The sequence below is a fragment of the Chelmon rostratus genome, chromosome 3 (assembly GCF_017976325.1).
Source record: "Chelmon rostratus isolate fCheRos1 chromosome 3, fCheRos1.pri, whole genome shotgun sequence".
In the NCBI taxonomy this organism is placed as follows: Eukaryota; Metazoa; Chordata; class Actinopteri; order Chaetodontiformes; family Chaetodontidae; genus Chelmon; species Chelmon rostratus.
The window spans coordinates 6,830,857-6,855,442 of NC_055660.1; the positions used below are offsets into that span (position 1 = coordinate 6,830,857).

General features: G+C 39.4%; 1 protein-coding gene across 1 annotated transcript in view; it reads right to left on the reverse strand.

The window, feature by feature from the left end:
• grin2ab (glutamate receptor, ionotropic, N-methyl D-aspartate 2A, b) overlaps nucleotides 1-23,584 on the reverse strand; it is an 84,856-nt gene extending 61,272 nt beyond the window's left edge. The window contains exons 1-4 of the mRNA XM_041934290.1: nucleotides 23,567-23,584; nucleotides 22,443-22,649; nucleotides 2,742-2,966; nucleotides 2,485-2,643 (exon numbers count right to left, since the gene is read on the reverse strand). Of these exons, the coding sequence (XP_041790224.1) occupies nucleotides 2,485-2,643; nucleotides 2,742-2,966; nucleotides 22,443-22,649; nucleotides 23,567-23,584 (609 nt within the window). The remainder of the gene's footprint in view (nucleotides 1-2,484; nucleotides 2,644-2,741; nucleotides 2,967-22,442; nucleotides 22,650-23,566) is intronic.
• Nucleotides 23,585-24,586: the final 1,002 nt, after the last annotated feature.

A 24,586-nucleotide genomic window follows, 5' to 3' on the forward strand; every position in this document is an offset into this window, starting at 1 on the left:
AAGTGCAAAACATGTGTCAGCCTCACTGAGAGTCATCCACAATAGTCTTGTTTGGCTCTGTCACCAGGCAAAATAGGGACATGCGACAGCACATCATCACCACTGATGCTGAAATGATTCATTGATTAATACATTTGTCAGTCAACAGAAAAATAATTGCCATTCTAAGAATCAATTAATCCTTCAATCATTTATCAGCAAAAGTGGCAAAACTCTGCTGGCTATAGCTTCTCAAATGTGACAATTTACTGGTTTCATCTGTTTGATATCATTATATATTTAAATTATGACAATTGGACCAAACAAGAGTTTTGAAGATTTGGATTTAGGGCACTGTGATGGGCATTTCTTTCCATCATTTTATTGGCATTCTGAGTAATAACATGTCTCTGCAGATCAATACAGCACCACACACTTCCCATAGGTCATAAGTGATGATTGAGAGAGATTACTTTTGTATGAATCTATACATTGTTTTTAGGAAAATCCTACTCATTCTGCCTTTAAGCCCACCTTGCCTCTCAATACCAGTTGCAATGCAGCCTGTGCAGCATTTTAAATTGTGTCTCAGTGTTACTTAGAAAAATAAATGCAGTTGATTCCCATCTCGTCCCAGCAGTTCTCGCCAATTTGTAGCATTTTATAGACACAAAAATTAATTAATTAATTCAAAAATAATCAACAAGTAATGTAAACAATCCTTTGTTGCAGTCCTAATCATGACTGCAAGAAAAAACAAGAAATTATTAAAATACAGACCCAGGCTACAGGGGAGGTTAATCATCAGTATTCACACCTGTTCTTCTGGCAGGTGCTGATAAATCAGAAATACAACCACACGCATTAAAACTTCAGAAATAATACCAATCTACCAACAATGCATTTGCTACGATTTGCCTGCCAGTCGACTGCAGGCAGGTATTCACAGGACAGGCCTGCAGGAACAGTAGTGGGGGGCTGGTTAGTTACAGGCTACACACACTCATGTTCACACCTGGGAGCTGCCAAGAATGACCGCACTCTTGTACTGTTGGCTACTGAGCAGTTCAATTAGAGCAGTCGGGGGTTAAGTACCTCGTTTAATGGCACATCAACAGTAGCGATTGAGGGTGGGAAAAATACAATTTATTTATTTTGCCCTGTCATTATATACTCAGTGGGGGCTTCAAGCCAGTGACCTTCATGTTACAACCTCTCTCCCTTAACCTTCAAGCCAACTCACTCGGTCTCTTTGCTTGTCTTTTCTCACACATGTGCTGTACACACACACACTCACACACTGCATCCCCCATCAACTAGTACTTCAAAAGGCTGTATTGCTGGAGTTATCGGTTCCTGTGTTTTGGTTGCTGTGCCCTGAGAGATTTAAAAGGTAAAGAACCAGTTGTGTTTTTATCAAAGCTTCTTCAGTCTGTCTGTCAGTCAGCGAGGTCTACAGAGTCAGTACCAGAGGGAGAATTCAGCTAAGAAAGAGATGTACATCCCTAACTTTGCACTGAGCATCACACCAAAATAAAACAAAAATCCAATCTTAAAGGATATTTTCTCTTTTTACTTTTTAAAACTGGGAATCTGTTTTTCTGGCATCTCACTGAGCACTAGACGCGATACAGCTACACACAGCCCGCCATTTCTGTTCTTCTTTTTTTTATTTTGGCTTTGCGTAGCCCAGTTTTAGACCAAGCAGAAAATACATTATTACATATTTAAACAATGCTTGATCATCTGTTAAAATAAAAATGATGTACCAGAGAATTCTGCATGTTCTATGCAAAGACTTCTGCTGACCCTGTGAATACTATACTTTTAAACATGCACTATGCAACCTTTTAAAGGGTAATTAACATAAAATTGCTTAGGGTGATACCAACTATCAATCCAGTGTGTTGGCAGTCTTTTTACTCTGTACTTATACAAAACATAATCTACCAAGCCATCGTGATAGCACAAACAAGCCTTATCAGACCTCCTGTTGTATAATTTCTTAATCTAATCTTCAACATGGCAGTTTATATAAGTCCATTCTTCACTCAAACAATCTGGAAATATCCATTTCAAAGAGCATAAAGTAACTCAAAGGAAGCAAAAAACATTTTTTCAACAGCTGTGGTTTGACATTATTTCATACTCTCACCAGCTAGCGGCACAATATCTCTAAAATGGGAACATAAATATATGTATTTTCATGCTGTAATCTTGTCAATTTCGTTGAATTGTGAGATGCATTTCGGAGGGAGTGACTTTCCCAATACCAAGTCTGTCAATGAAAGTCTGACCTAATTGCTAACGTGCCAGGACATCTGAAAATTGTGTAGGTTGAAAAGCATCATCCATTATCCTAACATTTACAGGGGGCTGAGCGGAGGGATTACAGCACTCTAATCTCCAAAACACAGTGTGTATCCAAAAAAGAAGGAGTATGTTTTGTGTGCATCTGTGTGTGCTTGAGCCTGTCTGTGCTTGGCTGTATTCAGGGTCACTCACCTTGTCAGCCATAATCATAGAGGAGCCTCCGTGGACTCCCAGGACAGGAAGTTGCGTCTGAACGGAGAGGAAGTCAAGGATCTGGGCAATGGCCTCCTGATCGGTGCCGTCGGCAAACACAATGCCATGGAGACGAGTGCGTGACAGAAGCTCACACACCTTGGGACACAGTGAAACAAACTCAGGTGTCAAACAAGACTTTGTGTGTGACAGACAGCATGTGTACAAAATTGGTGAATGTACACAGCATTTCTCACCTGTGTAATCACAGACTTTGGGTCAGTCTGGTTGATCCTCAATACTACCACAGAAACGTCAAGGGCATCATCAGGGCGCCGGGGTGGGCGGAGCTCCTGATCAGAAACATGGCGCGTCTGACCCATGATCACACCTACACTGAGCCCTGGAGGCTTCTGGGACGCCACAGGCACCATCATCTGGGAGAGTAGGAGCAATATCCAGCCCACTACACCCATCATACCCTAGAAACACAAACACCAAAAATGAACTGAAAGAAGGGGTGGAAATACATTTCTAAATAACCAAGAAAACTTCCTAACAGAAAATCAACTTGTGGCTGAAATGTCTGTGAAAGGCTGAACACAAAATTCAGGTTGGAGGGTGGGGAGGACAAGTGCAAGTCCCCTCAATCCCCACTCATACGGCACAGACTCTTCTCCTATTTTTGCCTTCTTGACAGCTTCATTTCACATAACGTTAGGAAGCTGGATTTGCCCATCCGTATTTATATTATCATAGTCCCTGGACACAACACAGAGCTGGATAAAGCAATTTCACTTTATTGTATTGCACATTTGAGAATAATATACATATTTCTAGACACACGAGATCACAACGTTCTGAACTTCAGTGGCCAATCAGATTTCAGCTCTGGCCAATGCCCCTGTGGCCCTGCCCTGGACCTGCCCATGACACAAAGAACCGCCTTGTGAAAAACAAGAACAAAACAGTTTGCCTCACAAAATCCCAGGTCCCAAATTACATTACAAATGTAATACACTAAGGCTGTAACAATATACAGTTGTCTGCCTTCCTGCCTGATACAGTCATCTGAACTGTAGATCTAAACCTCAAGAGTCAGTAACTCAACTTTTTAGAAAACAAATGAGGAAGCAGGTGAGGAGTATCCTGTCAGATGACTCCCATCTTCTCTTTAGCCAGTTTGAGCCTCTAAGCTCAGAGAGGAACTAAAGAGTCCCTCTGTCAACTAATGATATTCAAAAAATCCTTCATCGCAAGTGCCATCAATATTCTCAAGTGTGACATGAACTATTTTTAATGTGTATTGTGACCTTGTGTTTGGTGTACTAACTGCCTGTATGTTTTTTTACATTCTAGTGAGCGAAGACAAATTTCCACCCTGGAGGGCAATAAAGACATATTTCATTTTAGTCTATCAGCAGCCTGTCACAGGTGCAGGTGAGACATACTGTGTGTTGGTTGGCTGTGGCAAAGGAGGAAAAGCAAGTCCTCCGGTCCCCGGTCCTCCAGTCCATGTGTCAAAATATTGTTGAGCAAGACAGTAAACCCCAAATTGGTCCATCTTAAAAGTGCTATAAAAATGCATCCATTTACCTTTTACAATGCTATCAGGTGGCTATATGTTCTCAACTGTCAAGGAACAAATGAAAAATACTCGTGATATGGCCTTATTTTAGAAACTGCTTAACTGCTTCTTCTGAATAACACCCTTCAATTTCTTTAGAAAGTAACTGTATCGCTCAGGACTTTCTGGTCCCACAAAGTGTGTTAACACAGAAGTCATAGTGTCATGTTGAATGCTGAATACTACCACAAAATGCATAATGGATAGAAAAAGAGCATTGTAATAAGCAAAAAGAAAAGTAAAAAGACGATATTTTTTACTGCAAAAACTGAAACGCTTATCATTTTACTTTATCTAAACTACTACTACTGCTATTCTATATTTTTGTGTACTTGATAACATGTTTAAGACGAGCAAGGACTGTAGCTTCTTGCCATCTCTGTCTGTGTGGTGGGTACATTTCGAACCATCAGGATTAAAGAGTCTTGTGTATTCTGAACATGTCTTCAAAAACGCAGCGAGTGCAGTAAAATGGCCCCGTGGGTTTCTCAAAGACTTACTTGTATTTATCTTTGATAAAAAAAACAGTGGGATTCAGATATGTGACTCGAATGTAATTATTAGTGCAAGTCTCATGTGCTAAACCAAAGATTATGATATAACCATGATAGGCACAAACTGCAGCTGGGAGTTTACTGTCCTCTTTCTGTCCTCCGCTATTCAACAATCACTGGATTCAGTTTCAAAGTGGGTGACCATGAGGAGACCAGGGTTAAACCTAACTTTATTTTGTTAAAACGCTAATCGGACTTCATGAGACGCCCTAAATCTCTCTTCCACTGTCTGCCTTTATTTGAACATAATCTATGCCTGTTGGCGATGTTCAAAGTAAAGTGCCAGCTATTAATGGATAAAATAACCCTGAAATAAATGTAATCTGATTTTACCCCAGACATGGGGGGAAACATTCCAAATCGCTAAAGGCACACAAGTGTCTGAATCAATCAATAACATTTACTGAGATGAAAAATAACATTTATTTCAACTCTATATCCCCACCAAGTTCCAGTCTTACACAGAGGAGTTCAAGCTCCTGTTCCCAGGTTCAGCTTTGACTGTGCTACCTTTTCCTGTAATGTGAGCAGATCTAAGAGAAGCAGATGAGTAGAGGAAATGCACTGTGAAATGCCTTGGGCTGAATGAGAGCTAATGAAACCATGATGCGAATGCTACGTTGCATCTCAGCCAATTTTTTACACCACCACAGTCCAGCAGAGCTGAAAAACACCCCAGGAGGAAACATCAAGTCCACAAAATTAACCTACTGTCTCTAGATCTCTTCATTCTCCACTCTCCCAGTTTTCTAACATTACATCCTTGTCTGATAATCATCTCTATCTATTCATTTTCTCTTATTGTAATTCATTTTTTTACTCTCTTTCTCTTATTCTGCCAATCTGTCTTTCCAGCTGGGCTAGTGTGTGTATCTGATCCATGTCATCTTACACCCGGTCTAATCAGGCCAGTTAGACAAGTCAGTACTTTCCCAGCTTGCTCTCTCTGCCCTGGTGCCCACAGACTAGCCTGCAGCTGCAGCAGCACTTAGCATACGCCGCTAAATCACACACCGCTACACTCCTGTCCCAGGGAATTAGTGTCAGCTCCAACCAATGGGACGAGATTACACTAACTTTCCCTGGAGTTAGCATCAGAGCTAACATAACTAGGAGCCAGAGTGTGCTGTGCCACAGCTTCCAAACTGGTCAACGTAGCTGGAAAACTTGGGGTCACTGACTGTTCCCGCTGTCTTACAGGATTTGCATTTGTGCTTAGAATCATATTAAAAAGAGATGTTATGAGGGGCTAGGCTAACTGATTCCCACTGTGTTAGCATTTATGCTAATATTTCCACAAAACAGAAAAATTCAAGAGCTTAATTATGTAACATTATTCTGCGGAAAAATTACACTAAAAAGGGTGTTCAGTCTTTAAGAGTGTCTTTTAACGGTAAGACGGTATTCAATGCTTGATTTACTGCAGTAAAACAGACTGAAGGTAGCTTTTTTTTTGTGCTCATTTAAACACATTTCCTAAACTGTACAAATTCGCCGCAAAGCTCGGCTAAAGTTAATTCCAGCTTTGTGAAAATGATGTTTCTGTCAAAGCTGGAAACAACACACTTGGTGCTAAAATGGGAGCTGGCATTCAGAGGTCCTCAAGCCGCTTCACTGACAATGAATCAGAGGACGTCTTTGTGCACAGTGTGACACAACCCAGAGTGATTTTCCTCAGATATAAGCACATTTTTTGGTTCAACAATGTTAGCCCTAACTCCTATTAAATAAAGCTCATGTGGGTGTAATTGCTTAAACCTATCAGTCCACAATTCCATTCTTTCATTCATCGCCAATGAAGCAGATCTACAAAGTGCCTCGAGATGACAACACAAATTAGGCTTGCGGTTATGTGGGCCTTGTTTCCCCAAATATCTTAAAGGGATAGTCCATCTAAAAAAATGCCCTTTAAAAAGCAAACACCAAACCTCTATAGGCATGAAATTTGTTTCCTCATTTCTCAACACTCACTATGAACAAAATTCAGTCTGTTTCAGTGGATTTCAATGGTGATCAGTCTTCACTGTGGACAAAAAAGCATTAAAACGTCAATTGAAACCTCTCAAACTTCTGCAGTGCAACCGTCTGTTCATATGTTTTATCATTATTTCCCTGTCACTCATTTCAGCCAAGATGTGGCTAAATTCACAAATGTGTTTTGGAAGGAGTATAACTTCAAGGCTATAATCAACATCATAATGCGCCTCTTATGTTTGCAAGGTGTTTCTTCATTTGTAACGACAACCTCTGACTAATCCGACTTTGCTATGTCTAGTTACCCATTATATTTTAATTTAATTTGTTTTCAGATTTTATTTTGTTTTCCCCACTAATTATCTGCTATCTCACGGATGATGATCTCTGTATAAAGCTGGTTGAGTGCTGAATATTGAATTATATAATTTTACACTTTGGACACTGGTGAAATCATAAAAAAACAACAAAATAAAAAGGATTATGGCCAGAAATTAATGCAACTGGAGTGAGTTTCTAGAGAGGGATTAGCTGAAGTGAAAATGTATTTTTATACAAACAAGTTAATTTCCTTTTCCTATCCTATGATCCTATGATCACCTTGTGGTGCCCTTGCCTCAACAATGACAGTATGATAGTACCTGAAAAATGTGTTGTTGAACCTGAAAACGTTATGTAGAAGTGATGACAGCTTAGTGATGACAGAAGAAATCATCACTCCTAAAGCCACTTATTAATAAACATTTGTGAGAGATTATGTTTATATACATCTAATTAGCAACAGCAAAGGTTTTGACATGTAATGTTGACCAAATTTCAATTTCTATTAACTTAATGAGGAAATGCTGATATTTAACATATCTGTCAAGTTGCAAAAAATGTTGATACTGAACATCTCAGTGAAACGTTCACTGACAAAGCAATTCATTGGTTGTCTTTGTTTGTTTATCTTGCAATACGCTATCCACTCACAGTGACGACAGAGTTATTCAACTTTTTTATGGTTATGTTTAGGCGCTGGCAGCACTTGATTTATGGCTATTTTAAGGGCTATTTTAAGGGCTGTTTTAATACAGAAATAGTCAGCAGTGACTTGAGACGTAAGATTTTTTTGTTAAATGTTGTATCTGAACATAATGTTGGCAGCGATTACGTAGCCATGGCAATGTAATTCTGAAAAAAAAATTGATCAAGACAAAAAATTAATTCCTAGAAGACAGTGTTGTTCTGAAGAAAGAAAAAAAGTCAAACGTCACATTGACATTAAACCTACAAACTTATGACTGTTGCGTTATATGAGTTAACAGTCATCTGGAAGCGCTCTACGGGTGCAGGGTTGAATTTTATAAGATGTCGTAGATTTTGTCTGCTGAGGTAGCATATGATAGCAGCTACCACCCTAAATAATGTCTTGCCATTTCTACCACACTTTCCACTCCCAGTTTCAATTTGGTTTGTTAATCCCCATAATATCCAGTTTCAGACTCTGAGTGTCATGGCCAGATTTATGTACATATTTGTGCTCGCAATCTGCATGAAATTAGCCTCTGATTTACTAAAGCAGTAGCTAATTATCAGTAACTGGGACTGTCTTTTAGGTGCATTCTGCATATAAACAAGATCTCCAAAGATGCTGTTCAGTGGTGAAATGGGAATGTGATGGGGTAATAAATCATGAAAGAAATCAAGCCCAGGAAAAGAAATCAAGTGTAGTCATGTTGAAATTATAATTCCCATTAAATGAAACTTTTACTTTCCAAACCATTTACTCGGGCCCTGATTAAACTCAAATTGAGTCTATAATGTGGGCATATATTACTATAAAATAATGTTAAGTTTTATAAAACCAATGCAGCAGTAGCCATTAAAAGGATAAAATCTTTTTAAAATACATGTCATCTAAACTACATGTCAAGCATGCAGACACCATAATGCATTAGCTCAGAGGATGTCAAGCTCAAATTCAGGTTAAATGACCACAAAGCCACAACTCATCCCATCTTTGTCTATTGTAAAAATGGTGCAATATTGTGTTTCTTTATTATTACCGCACCACTTTTCTTTCTATGAAGCTGTCACTCTAATTTCTAAATAATTCACTGTAGCTCTCCTACTCATGTTTCTGCTGTCATGGTGATTTTGTCTCCTCCACCACAACCTTCCTTTAATCTACCATTTCAAATCTGCACTTGCATTGTCGGGGCAAAGAATTTCCCTTGTAAAACTAACCCTGAATATTGGGTGAGCCTTCATAAATGTACCCAAATGTGCAGTAAACCATATTTATCAAATCTCCCTGTTATGTGTGCAGTAATCCTTTCAATGCTAAATGCATTTGCATGAAGAAGAGAGGCACACTTCACTGACCGCACGCAAGATATGTCTCAGATGACAGGCAAACTGCGCTTCCAGGCCGGTGCACCTGTTTGATAAACAACATGCACATCAGATGAATCTAGTGGTGTCAATTTTGTATTGGCTAAACAATGTAACTTGACAAAATTGGCAAAGTTAGTAGCATTGTCCTAAGCAGCTAGCAGTCAGTGTGTAATATGTGTTTTATGCTAATACAAATGCATGATCTGCAAGGGAACTACTGTATATTTGTAAGAGAGAAATACACAAATGGTAAATTTAGTCTTTTTCTGTTAATACAATATTTAATGTTTAAAATTATTATTTAAAATTATATATATTGTTGTCAGAAACTGGCCTTTTTTGTTTTTCAGACACATTCAGAGATTAGCCATAACTCAGCCACAATTTAGGGTAGAGAGCACTTTAAGAGAAGGAATAAAAGAAAGTTGAAGAGGGAAGGTACGCTTTGTCCACTTGTAGTGTGGACTTCATGTGTCTTTTTAGAGGAGAGCAGTTCAGTGTTATGTTTCTTGGCCACCTACCTTTATTGTTTCTTAGTTTTATTTGGCTGCATCAGTACTGTGAGAAGTTAGCCAAGTTTTTCACAATAATGGGCAGTCTGTGCCACGTTGGGTCTGAGCTGGGTAAAGAAATTCAAACACACTGCAGATGGTGGTGTGACGTCTTGGAGGACATATTGGAAAATGTTTTTAAAGGTGTGGAAACTTTGGAAAAAACATTTTGCCCACTTTTGGTGGCATGGTTTTAATTTTTTTTTATGTAGTTTGATTGGCATCCTTCAGCAGATGAACCATTTCAGCAAAGTTTTCGAAGATCTTGTCATCTAACAGATCAAATAGTGCTTTGTCACCATTAGTACATGTTTAAAATATGACTGTAGTGTAGTCTGGACACAGTGTGAGTTTAACCTGCAACATGCAACACAGACAGTAGTGAGACCGTAAATGCTAATGTGTGACTGATGAGAAAACAGGTAGACCATGACATCTCCTTTAATCACTGTAAGAAGACACACGTTCAACCTGGGACTTTTTCATACATTTCTAAAGGGATTAAAAAAGAAAATAAAATCATTAGTCACAATCAGAAATCAAAAATTAAAAGGATAAACCTCCATAAACCTTGGAACAAATCTAAGGTTTAGAGACAGAGTTTTTAGAGAGAGGGCCAACAAGGCCAGCAGAAAAGTAAATACTGAGGGAAGGCACAGACACACAGGTCCACACAGCATATACATTTAATGGGTTTAAATACTGTCTCTGATATTGGCAGCTTAACATTCACCAGACTGTCATTTTGCATTTAATCACGCTTAACTGATAAAAAATCAATCAAAAACTTGCAGCTTACATATTCATATTCTACAATACTGAGCAGTTATTGCTCTGACACTGGATTCATGCAAATACTCCTTTTTCCTTTAGGAAAATGCTGCTATATCAATAGTAGTGTAGTTATCTATTACCAGAATGTATTTACAAGATTTCAAGAAGACATTTTTTAAGACTACAGCTACAGGTATGTATTAGCTGTATATGAAATGTGTATAAGAGCTTTAGTATATGTAGAATTCTACTGTCCTGTTTTTCTGTTTTTCCAGATGTATTAAATTACACTTTAACAAGTTTTACTATGTGTCTGAAAGCTTCATTAATCAACATATTCTTTCCAAGCTAAAGGCACTTGACATGATGATACAGCCCTAAGGTAGGTGGCTTCCTATCTGACCGGGAGGGACCAGCAGTACCACGCTCAGCCTCTGGCCATCACTGGTGGAGTGCCAGTGTCCGGGGGCCTCTTACTCTTTTTGCTAATGCAGTATTAAAATCATGAAATTGACCTGCTCAGCTTCTGTGTTCTTACATCCAAATGATTCTGCTATCCTGGACTTGATGTGAATAGAATAAGAATTTGGATGCTGGACGATAAGACCTATTTTACCCTGTTTGGATCAAACATTAGGCTAAGGAAGGACTTTGACTTGGACATCATGATAGGAGGAGACATGGTAATTTGCCTGTTAATTACAACCACTGCATTCTCAACAGTAGTGTTAGCAGGTATTTTAGTACTTCAAAAAGCTCTGGTTTGTGTTCAGTGACAGCTGTTTTTCAGCTAGAGACACACTTGACTAATAAGCAGTGTTGTGCAAGTTATAGAATATTTCGTAATTCGGTTACAGTTACTTTCTCAATAGTAACTAAAATACTTGACCAATTACTGCATTTACAAGTAATTAGTTACTATGGGAAGTAACTTTTGCTTTACTTTTAAATGTCTGCTTCAATTTTCTCATTAATGCACATATTAGTAACAATTATTTATAACAACTTTGTAGTCATGATTAAGAATGTTGGTGTCATCTTCCTTCATTGCTAGCTACCTAAATATTTTTATGAAAAATAATGACAGAAAATTTTAATCAGTTACTCATTAAACATTACTGATCAAAAACTAATTATATTACTTATTGCCCAGCAGTAAAAATAAAGTTACATTACTTATTACTTTACTGTTGTAACTCTGCCTTTAAACAACTCTGAATCCTCCTCCCTGCACATGTCATCTTTTGTATTTAACACAAGTGGAAATAGAGAACGTTGTGGTTTAAAATGCAGGCAGTCCTGCAGTTTGGAAGGATTTATTGATCCATTAAAATTTCGACTGTGTTGTTAATCCATGTCTTGTGTCCTTACAAACACCTTAAAACAACAACACAAAGTAGCTAAAAAAAACTGGTTAAGTCACCCTCAGGCTTGCAGCTTGGAGTCATGCTGCCAGGTGTCAGTTGTTACAACCTCACAGGCCCCCAGTGGAGGACAGAGCACGTCATATTTAATGAAATATACAGCAGGATTTTCCATGAAACTCCTTGCAGCTGCTTTTACAATTATTTTAAGAAAGTATGCAAAGACTAGATCGAATGCCCTAGTCAAATTTCTGTATCATTTTTTTTACGTTTTTCTTTGATACTCAATGATATCTGAATCTTAGACACACAACTGTAGTATTTCTTTTATGGACGTCTTTTGTACTTTTAACGTTGTATACTTCTTGAAACAATATATTGATTGTTTGTTCTTATGATTTGAATATCTAGTTTGTTTATTTCTTTTAATATTGCTCACTGTCAGTTATTAAACGCCTGTCTCCATCTTAATGAAGGTTGATGAACTGTGGACGCACAGGGGGACAATGTCCAGCGCTTCAGCTTTCTATGCCTGTAGTCTGATATGTTGTATTGTATAAACATATGAGAAAGGTTGTCAATACATCAAACCAAACCAAAAATATCTGATATTGAGTCAAATGACTCCCTGCACTTTAGCAAACATATTCTGCACTATCATACTAAAACAAGGTACCAATTTTGTTTAATTTGGAGGCACAACAACAGTACACTTACACACATTTTCAAAGTAACTGTGAAACAAATACAACATAGTCCATAATCACTCAGAACCCTTTTACCTCAACTACAACCACTAACATCAAATCAAAAGATGGTTTCAATTAAATGCTATTTCAGTCCATCCCCTCTGAATAATATTAATACAGGTGCACTTTCACATCATATACTTAAATATGCTTTTTCTGACTTGGGAGGACAAGGTTTTATATTTTCCAGAGATTGCTCTGCATTTACTAAAGCACAGTGTGTATCATTATCCACCCACCCAGACATTGAATTGCAAAACACAAATGTTTGTTGTCTTGATTCGACAGCAGAATATGGTGAAAAGGTCTTGTTTGAAATATCACATTTTTATTTGTTTAACATTGATGTAAGTTCAGAGAGCCTTCTCGGTTGTCCTCGATAAAACCACCTGCCTGCTAGAGACAGTCTTTTAACAGCCCAACAGCCTTTTTCCACATCAAAATTTCAGCATTGCTGAGAAATGTGTGTATGTACATGTGTTCAGGGGACACACTTTTGGCCAATATCGTCTCTTTTTTGCATGCTTGGGGTATGTGTGGAACCAGGGGAACAGAAAATGTCCGCGGGAGTTCTGTCATTCATATTTCATTGGTAATAAATATGAATAAACAAGGACAATGCCAAACACCAGAAAGGACACACTCCTTGTGTGTTTTTGTAACTGCGCTTGTGTGGATGTCTATGTCTCTGTGTCTGTGTTTCACTTTGAGGGTATTTGTGTTTGTGTGCGGCAGGATGTGAAGCAAGAGAAAGACACAACCCCTGTGGAGGAGACTAAAAGGCAGAAGGTGTGGGTGGGGCAAGAAAGGGGAAGAAAAGGCATAAAAACAAAGTAGGTAATATGAGAACTGTGCCAAGGTGGGGAAGTGCATAGTCTTTCAGGCAGGATAGTTCTGACCTTGGAGAGATGGAGAGCGGCCATATTGTGAAATATCTGATAATTCCAATATATTTTACATTAGAACTGCACCTTACTGTGTTTAGAATGTGAAGCAGGATTAATTAAGAAGCATAAGGTATGATTTTTGGATAATAATGACATAACCTAACAAATATGTTTTAGTCAAAGGGTCAAGGTGAATCAAAATTATAACCAAATAGAAAATCACAGAATTCTTTGCACAAGTTTTGAAGATTTGTTTGTTTACATGCCAGACTTTTGCAGTAAATTTGTATTAATTAAAAACTGTATGTTAAAAGTGTAGTTAACCCCAACACCAGGGTTCCAAAAACACAGTAAGCTGAGACTAGGCCAGCCTTATGAATATACAATGTGATTTTTTTTGCTTTCAATAATTGAAAGGACCTGAAACATTAAAATGACACAGGACGGTTGTAGACAATCATCGGTAAGCCTTGTTGGACAATCTGACGTAAAGATGGAATAAATTCTCCTTTGAATTTTTAACTAAAAACTAAAATTGCGCTCATTTTAATGCATGACAAGTGCAGTAGTCTCTTGAACAATCTATTATTCATGAAACTAAAGACATTTATTAATCCACCAAATTTCTACTATTGCTGCTGATTAGTTAAGGAAAAAAGTACTGATACGATATTTTTCAAGCCATGTGGAATGACAAACAGCTAATACAACCCTGAATCCAACAAAGTTAGGACAGTGTGTAAATAAAAACAGAATGCAATCATTTGCAAATGAACTGTGTTTGCAAAAGTATTCCTGAGCCTATTTTAAGTTGTTTAAATTGAGTGTGTCATAAAGGATTAGTAAATTATCGTAACTTGTTTTTTTTATGTTTTACTTAGCATCACAATTTTTTTTTGGACATGATGTCATAGATGGATAATGGCCTGTGCATGTATCGTGGCTATATTTAGAAGTTATCACGGTGTATGCTATTTATACCATGATATTGATTTATGATGTAAAATAGTAACATCTCTGGAAAACTGATTTAAAATTTTCTTATGGTTAAATTAATAGACTAATCTAGTGAATTAAATATCTGACAAATTCTTCAACACATTGATACAAAAACCAAGCAGAAATCCAACAATGCCATAAAGCAGTTCATTGATTTTCATTACTGCCCACAAAGCCTGACATAACTTGAGATATTAAAGGAATAGATATCACAGGATAAAACATTATGGAAACTCTTAGTGGACAGCAGACGAATTCATATATTCTAGAGGTATATATATATATATATATATATATATATATATATTCACATCACCCACTCCTACCTCACAAAAAGGGGTAAAAGAACAAAAAGCCCACAATCAGAATAATCATCAGACCAGCTATCTCCCTCCCTCAATTTTCAACTTTCAATTGTTTGTCTAATACATTGTGAGACTGATGTGAAAACATATTAGGGGATTTACTACGGAGAAGTGGGGGCGAGCTTCCCTCATGCTCATGATGGCCATTAATTAAGACTTCAACAAGTTTTAAAATCCTTTGCTGATGAAGCCTGTGAGAGACCTATCTGAAATCATTCTATAAAATAATTCAGACTGCATTGCATTTGATGGAAGCTTTTTAAAAGACTCCAACATAGGATCTATCCTTGTTCATACACCTCTGGGCAACAGTGTCTGGTCGACATATGTTTTTTGATGTGTTGCTCATTGCTGTTAAAAACTGCACTTGGCAGGAGGAGACAGAGGCTTCAAATGTTCCCACATCACCAGATGCCCTGTCTGGATGAGACAGCACCTGTCGCCAGCGTGGAAGGGAGCATTATACCTGTAGTCATAGATTTTGGATGATTTGTGGATGTTTTGGGAATATTTTGGCCACTGCATCTTGCTGCCTGGCAGAGTTCTCAACAAGATCATGTGGAAAAAATGAATGTAAACTGACTACGCGCTGACACACTAAATCATGGAGTGATCGAGGTCGTATTCATGTGGAAATCAAGTATAATTTTATTTGATGATGCCTTAAAAACTTGACTACATTTATGGCAGGATACATCTTGGTTGCTTCGCTATCAGTTTGTTTTCAATATGGCAAATAATCAGAAGCACAGAATCAACTGCACTGTGCTATTTGTTGATTTCACATTTGTCATACTTCACAATAATCTATTATCATGTTAGACTTTATGGGCATTTATTGATATGCAAATTTTGCAAAATATTGCAGGTTTTTCAAATCAATGTGTGTGTCTCCAAGGTACACAGCATATCCTCAAAAAATTAGTGCACTGGGGGTGTGAGTACAACAATCTACTTAAGTTCCACTGTGCACCAATTAAACAAAGGCCTAGGCTTTATAGGAAATGCAGTTGCTCTTGCTCGGATGTACTGGTGGATCTATAATTGCATAATTAAAGTAATAATCATTTTTATATAGCAAATCACAGCACACTGTGCTTCGCAAATGGATAAATAACACACAAAAAAATCAACAGCAGAATCAATAAGAGCAGAGTCAGTGCTCCAGGAAGTCTCCTAGGTGCTGTGTTTGTACAAATTGGAGACAAAATAGAGACCTTTGACTGAGGCAAAAACACAGACTCAGAGCAATGTAAGTGAGAAGAGATAAAAGCATGGCCAACTTTTACCAAATCAACAATGGATAAAATAGCCTAATTTTGATAACATTCCTTTCTTGGAAGAAACAATCTCATTCAACTTTTAAACAACTCTTCCCAAAGTCATTTTATCATGTCTGTGTTTGTCATGTCCTTCTCTATCTGTGTAGATGGATCACTTATTTGCATTTACCCCATTAAAACATTTTATTTTGAAACATATTTGCATGAAGCAGCAACATTACTGTCACATCAGTGGCATGACAGTGACTGCAAGTGACAGGCTGACAGCAGGCGATGACACTGACATAAAAGACACAGATCTATGGCAGCAAAGCAAACCTTAGCATGCTAGCCACAATGTCTACAAGTGTGTATACATATATTGTCTAAAATGAGTTTAAAGGGTTTAGAAAGGTGTATATGGCGTACAGCTGAAACTGACATCTGCATTGAGATGTCTTGCAAAGTGTAAATGCACAAAGAAACACACAGTCAGAATGCTATTGGATTGGCTAGGCCGCATCTGGAGGTGGCTTGGATTGTGCTAGGATCTTAGCAAGGCAGAATTACAATCTGGACAGTTAAACCACATTCTTAAGAAAGAAATCAACCCAACAATTTACCTACAGTAAATCCACCAATTCATCTTAAGTAAACCCAGCAAAGATGACCTCTCCCTTGGCAAAGGCACAAACAGTTGAAACCATGCAGCAGCATCGCACCATGTTTGTTGACGAGTCGGCCTGCTCCTCCTACCTGATTTGCATAATCAAAGAATATATATGACACTTAAAAACCCATAACAAGACAGATTGTCAAAGCTGGAGCAAAACTGCACAAACGCAACATCGTGGAGCCATGCCTTAATGGAATCAAGGCGCAAGAAAATCTCTAATGCACGGAGAAGTCTGCAAAGGCTTTTTCAGCTTATGCAGGCATTAAGCAACTTTCATGGGAACAAATGGGCTGCAATTGTAGAAAACTGTATTCAGTTTTACTTGTTCTGATTGACTGACGGACTTAACATCATTAGCACAGCTAGCACTATTTCGGAATGTAGCTGCTATCTTATCAAGAGAATCACAATAACTATTCTTTTTGCACCCTCTGTTGGAAACGATGGTCCTACAATAGAATGTAACCATGCAGCTCTGTAATACCATTGTTTAAAAAAAAAGTCCTACTGTGCATTATCTGCTCTGAAGTGTTAATGTCTGATTCATTGTAAGAACACATTAATCATCAAGTAACACACTGATGTAATTGTGCCCAAACATATGTAATACATGATTTTGAGCGGCAACAATTTTTCATGGAATCAGCCACTCACAATGATCCCTGTTGGAGACAAAGTGGTGAAACAGTAGTAACACAGTAATGTGAATGATCTGTTCTTTTTAGCCACCGAAAACTGAATCAAATTGGATTTAAAATGCCCGAGAATGTCTTAAGTAGGACAGTGTTATATCAGTCTGAACCAAAATCTGGTGTCTGTAAAAGCATAAAATTGGAATATGGGTTTTGGGTGTTAAGTTGGCCATAATGACAGGGCCAGGCTGGCCCCACTTAGGCACCTCCTAAGCCTCTTTTGGGGCTTGGAAAAGCCCTCAGACTGACAAAGTGTAAAAGGCATCTTTTAAGGTAACCACTAAACCTCCTAGGAAACTGGAAATGTTCTCGCTCTCACTCTAATGCTAATCAAGCTAATTCAAAAGCACACCATTCAAATAGACACAGTGGGGGTTACAATCCAAAATGAGACATCCACCATCTTGAAAGCCTTAAGCTTTCAACTGACAGATGAATGCTGACATCAAAGGAGAGCACATCTGTGTGCACCTTTTCTTTACAATGTCCACTGATCATCTATCAGTATTGAGGCTAATAATTTACTTTTAAAGGGAACAAAGAAATTTTACAGAAACACTAGTAAATATTTTTTGTGTCAATAATGGATGAAATCACTACTGTATATGTAGTGTTAAAGGTGTTTTTTGTTGTGATTAAATCAGAGAATTATCACCCAATTCAGCAGTTCTGCAGCTCTATGGAGTTTTTAGCGTCAGTACCGGTTCAGTCTCTCCACACACATTCATGTTGTTTCCAGCCACAGGTAGCTGTTTTAAGTGAGAAATATTGGGACTTGCACTCATTTGGTAGATAGGGGCACATCACAAGGTATCATGCTATTGTTCAGGTGGCGCATTTTTCCGATTACCTGCATTATTTTTTTTCTCCACCTGTAGTCTGTGAAGACCAAGCCCTACTTTGTCTCTGATTAGCTCTGACGCTGACATTTTTCAAATCCTAACCATCTAACCAACCGTCTACCCCAAACCCTTACCAAGCAACGAAAACTAGTCAAGCAGAGGGACGTTGGATATTTACAATAATGGGCCATTGGAACAACAGGCAGTTCAACGTCTCAAAGTGTTGCTACATTTCTGCTTGATGTGTAAATAAGCAATATGTCCACCTCAGCTTAACTTATGTCAATTATGGATTTACAGCTTGTTATGCTGCCATCAAATAGCCCAAAAAATCAATTAAGCAGCTTAAAGAACACTTTATTTCCCATGATCCCTAACCTTAACCAAGCAGTTTTAGTTGTTATCAACATAGACAACTTAATCAACTCCCGGTGTTTTATGCCTGTGTATTACATTCCTTAGAGATGGTGGACAAGCACTAAAAGAAAGCCTCACAACAAATTTGCATCACAAGTCAATAAGGGAAATGACCCTTCTTAATCTTTTACCACCAGACTGATGTTTCTGTTCGATCTTTCCCCAAATTAGTTAGTTTTCACTTTTTACTGACATTTAGATCTGACTGATAATACAAGTCAATAAAGCCAACAGCCCTTTAACCTTTATCTCACCTTTATCTCTGTTCAACAAATAATGTTACCATTAATAGCATTCTGCTCAGCCAAAAAAGATTTGTGTGAACAAAGTGAAAACAGAATAAAAGACTGTTTCTATATGGACATAGTTTACACTGAACTTAAATGAAATATTCAAAGTGTCACTGAAAGGCCAACTGGCCAACATGAAACAACATGATGCATTTATAAAAAAAAATTAACTAATACAACATAATAACCTTATAACAACATTGATTCAACCACCATTAAAAGGGATAAAAGCTCAAAAAGCCGTTTCCATCAACCACCTACCACCACGATCAGCCTTTGAGTCATCAAAAACACTGATACAAGTTTTTAAGATTGATAAAAAGTAGGATTTGATTTCCAAAACCAAATCCTAGCCTGAGCAACATCAATTATTATTTTCAGGATTGAAAAACCCAATTTTCAGATTTATTCCAATCCGATTACTTAAATCCTATCAGTAAAGACTTTAAAAACTGGGCTGGAACCGGATAAGACTTATCTGGAATCTTGAGCAGACGAAAACACTTCAAAACCATTAACAGCGCACTAATGCAGGTGTGAATTAGCTATAAACATTGAGTCATAAGCCCCTTGAAAGTCAAACTTCAAACCAAGGCAGTGACTATTAAGCTGAAACTGCTTTTTTTTAAATGTCAGTTATGAATTTGAAACCAGCATCTTCAATTGTTTTTGCAGTTGAATAGGTGGGAAGTTCACTGGTGATTAAAGAACAACTACGTGTTCATCTGAAGAATTGTAGCTATAAGTGTAAAAAGAGACGATTTTTCAATAATCAAATCACAAAAAACACCGAATACTTGTGGTTTGAGGCATGAAATGATCAAATTTACAGATGTAGAGCATCATCATAAAACATCAACTACTGCCATCTTCATCCTAAAGATATAAGTTAAAAAACCTATATTAGTCAAACCCCACTTAATATCACTATGGCTCACTAACTCATTAAATGAGACCACCAACTGTGTTTTGATTAAATGATTGAACAGTGAACGTTCTTAAGAGGCTTTTGGGTTATTAACTTGTGTCTGAGACTGCACTATCACACATCAATATACAGAAGATCAGCGGGGGTCAAATGACTCGTTATCATATGTCACTCAGTCCTTTTCACTGGTAATTGCTCGTAACAGGAAAATGGAAACGCTCATTTTCATCCTCTCGAGCCTCATGTGCGAGGCATTTGACCTGTGATTGTATGTACAAAGACAGCAACCGTGAAGGCAGGGCATCCATTTACATTCTTCTAACAGTGGACCAGAGAAAGTGTTAGATTTGTTAGCCACTGAGAGTCCAACGTAACCAAATTTTGGTGGTGGATGATATCAGGACAAGATTATCTGATGCAACGCAGTACAGGCACAGTAGAAAAGATACAACGACTTTAAAGAAAGCACTCACTCAGCAGATGACAGCTGAAGCAGTGCCAGGCTTGGTGGCTGCACACGGTCTGGCTGTTAATGTTCCAGGCAGAACCACACCACCATGGAACCTTATTTTCAAACATGCAGTTTGTCAACTTCAGTGGATTGTGAGCTCCAGCCAAAAATACTGTGCAGATAAGGGGATTATTTGCTGTAGCTCTTATCTCGGGATATGTCAATAACTCCTTCAGGACAAATGCAGCTACAATGCAGGGCATGAAGGTGCATACTCCACCCACAGGTTCTTTGGTTTTTCTCTTTTTTAAGCGTCTTTATAATTATTCTTCATAAGCACAAGCAATCTTGTGTGTATACTCCTACCTAAAATCCTCTGTATGTTCGTGGAAAAAGTAGAAGAAGAAAAGGAGAGGATATGTAGATTCTTAGTTGGTTTTATTCTAGTGACTCAAATCCCTTGAACTGAATTTATCTAGTACCATAAAACAACCTGAAACATTTCTCAGTAATTGTAGGCTATGATCAAACAGTCAATACAGCTATTTTGGTGATAAGCTATTCTTTGAGACTTGTCACAGTAAATGCACAATAACGATTGCAATACTCTCGGCAAAACTAATGGTTCAGCAGAGGTAAAAATTCTATGTATCTTTCATGAAAAGAAAGAGACTTCTGCATGAATGCTCTCTGAACCTTTCCCCACTTGCAGGCATATGTAGATTTTGGACTAATTTTGTGCTCTAGCTCAAAAAATGTCTGTACTAAAAACCATAACACTGAGGCCAGGATGACACAAAGGATGCTCACCTTTAAGAATAGTCCCTAAATACCCTCTTTTAAAGCATATGTTTACATGAAAAAAGTATACAGCAGAACCATGCGAGAGAAAGACCCCTTTTGGATCTATGTTACCAGCACAGGTATAAGAACTGTTTGTGTTGAATATCACCAGTTCCACTTATGTGCCATCAAAATAATCTCAAGAGAGCCAGTTAAAGGCAGTGCAATAACATGTTGAGAACAGCACATTTAATGTGAGGGATTAAATAGCTTTAACTGCAGAGAAACAGAACAACAGTCTCACTTCTGGCTACATGGACAAGCTGCTTCGAGACAATGAATTCTGAACTACAGTACCTGCTTTGCCAACAATAGAGATGGTTCAGTGAACAGCTCAGTGAGATGCATCTTGACACATCATTTCAACACTATGTCATGCTGGAACCAAAATGGGACTCAGAATATCGCATCACTGAGTATCTTTCATTTTTATGCTTTTCCTGTTTGGCTTTGTTTCAGTAGTTGGTTAATAGCAGACAGTGAGAGATTAAAATACAATACCCAGCTGAGCAGGAAACACTCTCTAGAGTGATAACAACAAAAAGAAAGTGAATAGAAAAGTAGGCCTGTTATAAAATAGAGTTAAGGTTTTAAAGGTGTTATGACATCACACCCAGAATTCATTGCAGCTTGCACAAGATATTTATATTAATGAAGATAGCAACAGCTCTCGACGTTCACTGCTCCCCACTCTATTGCGTTTATGCCCTACAGAGTTGATCTCCTTTTGTGTCATCCCACTATTCAAGAAAATAGGCTACTGCTGAGCACATCCTCAGTCTCTCTCCCCGGTGCTCTACAACACCACCATGAGTCTAGTATGCATGAATGATAACTTGCTCAAAATGATCACGATAAATTCTCACACATATGCGTAAAATTATGGGCACTGCTTTGCCACCAGGAATGATTAGTCTGATGGAGAATTATGGGGATTAGGGCCTTATAGTCTGTCATGTCACACTGTTATACTCAGCTATGTCAGACTCTTGTAGTTAACCCCCCATGAAACATCTGTGTGTGTGTGTGTGTGTGTGTGTGTGTGTGTGTGTGTGTGATGGCTTCCATGTCCCTGAGAGGAGGAGAAGACACTTCGTGTGTCAGACTTGGCACGGGAAGCGGGAGGAAAACGGAAGAAAATGTGTTTCTACAACGTGACTGCATTCAAAGCCTGAAAACTGTAATTTGAGATATGAATTCATTACACGGCCTCTCATCAGTAGCCGGGGATAATGTGATGCAACAGCGCCGCTTAGCGTCGCAAAGCGCCCTGTCCGAGCCGCTCCGACAGAGCGTTGTCCCCCGTGATCGCCGCTGCCAGCCGCGGTCCTTACCTTCGGTGTCACAAAGCGTGGCTGTTGCAGGTTTGCGGTCGCGGAGGTTTTGCGCCTTCTTCTTCTGAGACCATGCGATGAATGTTGAGTTGTACTGCCGTGGTGTGAGGGCCCGTGCAGGCAGCCACCATGACCTGTCCGTTTACTGGCATTTTGGTTCCTTCTCACAGCGTCAGTCAAACCAGAGGAAAAGTGTTCAAACTTGATCTGAAAACGAGAAAATACACAAAATGCCAAAATGCTATTGCTTATTGCATTGCACCCCTCAAAAGCGCAGACTTGTTGAATTCGACTTTGTTCTATAAAAAGGACGCGCGCCTCCAGGCTGCTGCCCATATGAGCTATAAACATTATTACACAATGTCATTACACTTGTCATTTGGACAATTTGAATTTAATTAAATACCAGCCCGTTGCAAGTGCCTGCGCGTGTTTGTGCGTTTTTGCGCGTGTGAATGTGCGTGCGTTATGTTAGGAATGTGTGTGTGTGTGTGTGTGTGTGTCGGAGCACAAGGGCGCGCGCGCGTGTGTGTGCCTCTTTTGGACATGCTGAGACTCTGAGGCTTATTGGATGAAAAGCTTGCGTGACGAAAACACAAGTTAGGCTACATACAAAGGTGAAATGGTGTACGGCGAGGACGGCAGAATAGTAGGCTACTCTCTCTCTCTCTCTCTCTCTCTCTCCGTGTGTGTGTCACAGAGAGAGAGAGTGAGAGAGAGAGAGAGAGAGGGAGAGGGAGAGAGGGAGAGGGAGAGGGAGAGAGAGAGAGAGAGAGGGTGGGAGGGAGGGAGAGTGAGCGAGAGAGCGTTAAAACAGCCTGTGGCTCCTTAGCGAATATTCCCCTCACGCTCCACTCTCCGGTTTCGGGCTCATCTATGTAGGGCATGCAGCAGGTTGTGTGCCGGGGACTCTGCTCGGACGAACGAAGGAGCGGAGAGAGGGACACAAACCAGCCGCTCCACCACCCCGCCTCTGCTCCACTTTGAGAGGGAGAGAGTGAGTGTGCGGCAGATATTGAAGCACTGAAACCCGACAACTGATGTTCAATTTTCGCGTCAGCCCCCCCGAGAGCAGAGTTGGTTCTAAGCTAAGACAAAAAAACATACTAATTGAGCTAACTCACCCCATTCCCGTGACACATCTCTCTAGGCGGCCAGGTGGAGATGACATTGCAGCCTGTTACTCCATTCGGGTGCCCTCGGCAGGAGTGGGAATCACATACGACTCTCCTCCGTCAAATTAATCCATCAATTTCTCCTCCATCCAGTCCTCCCAAAAACACACCACACCACACGGATAAATCCACCTGTCTGCCTCTGAAGACCTCCCCTCCCCTCCACCACCACCTCTCCCCCGACAAAAAAGGTAGCCTAGTATTCCTCTCGGTTAAGATGTCAATCACCGTCCATTCAGCGGCGGAGACGGACTGGGAAAAGGGGGAAGAAAAAAGCCGTTGATGTGCGGGGATCAGTGAGACTCTAGAATCCAAAATAACCGTTGGTTTGGAATCTCCAGCGGCAGCCCCGCGCGTTCCGCAGTGAGGGCTCGTGGACAGGTCCGCGCGCCTCCTCCTCCTCCTCCTCTCCTGTCCTCCTCCTCCTCCTCGCACCGCTCGCGGATTCTTGGAGACTGAAGGGGGGATTCCGTCACAAATAACATCAAACACACACATATATTCACACGCGCATTCTCTCCCTCTCTTTTCTCACTCACTCTCTCCTTCTGCGTCTCCCTCACGCGCTCTCCGAACGAGCACCGCACTCCAGAAAACCACCCTGAACAATTCGGAACAAGTTTAAGCGGGTCGAGTTATTTTTGTAGCTTTCTACGCCGCACGACAGAGGTGACGCTCCGGCAGCCGGCCGAGCGCCCGGGCGGAGAGAAATAAGGAAATATTCTCCGGCAGTCTCCTTACCCCGCAGCCCGCCCGCCCACGCTTCGCTGGCTGAAGGTACTTACACATCAGCCTAGTTAATTAAACATATGGGCAACGGGCCTGAATGAGAGAAGGATGGTGTGGTGGAGTGGTGATGTGGGTAGTAGTGGTGGGGGGTGACTTGGGTGACTTCATCTTCCCAATATAAAACATCAAAAAGATATGTGGCGAGTTAAGAGGGCGCGCGCTAGGGAAATTTCGCTGTGC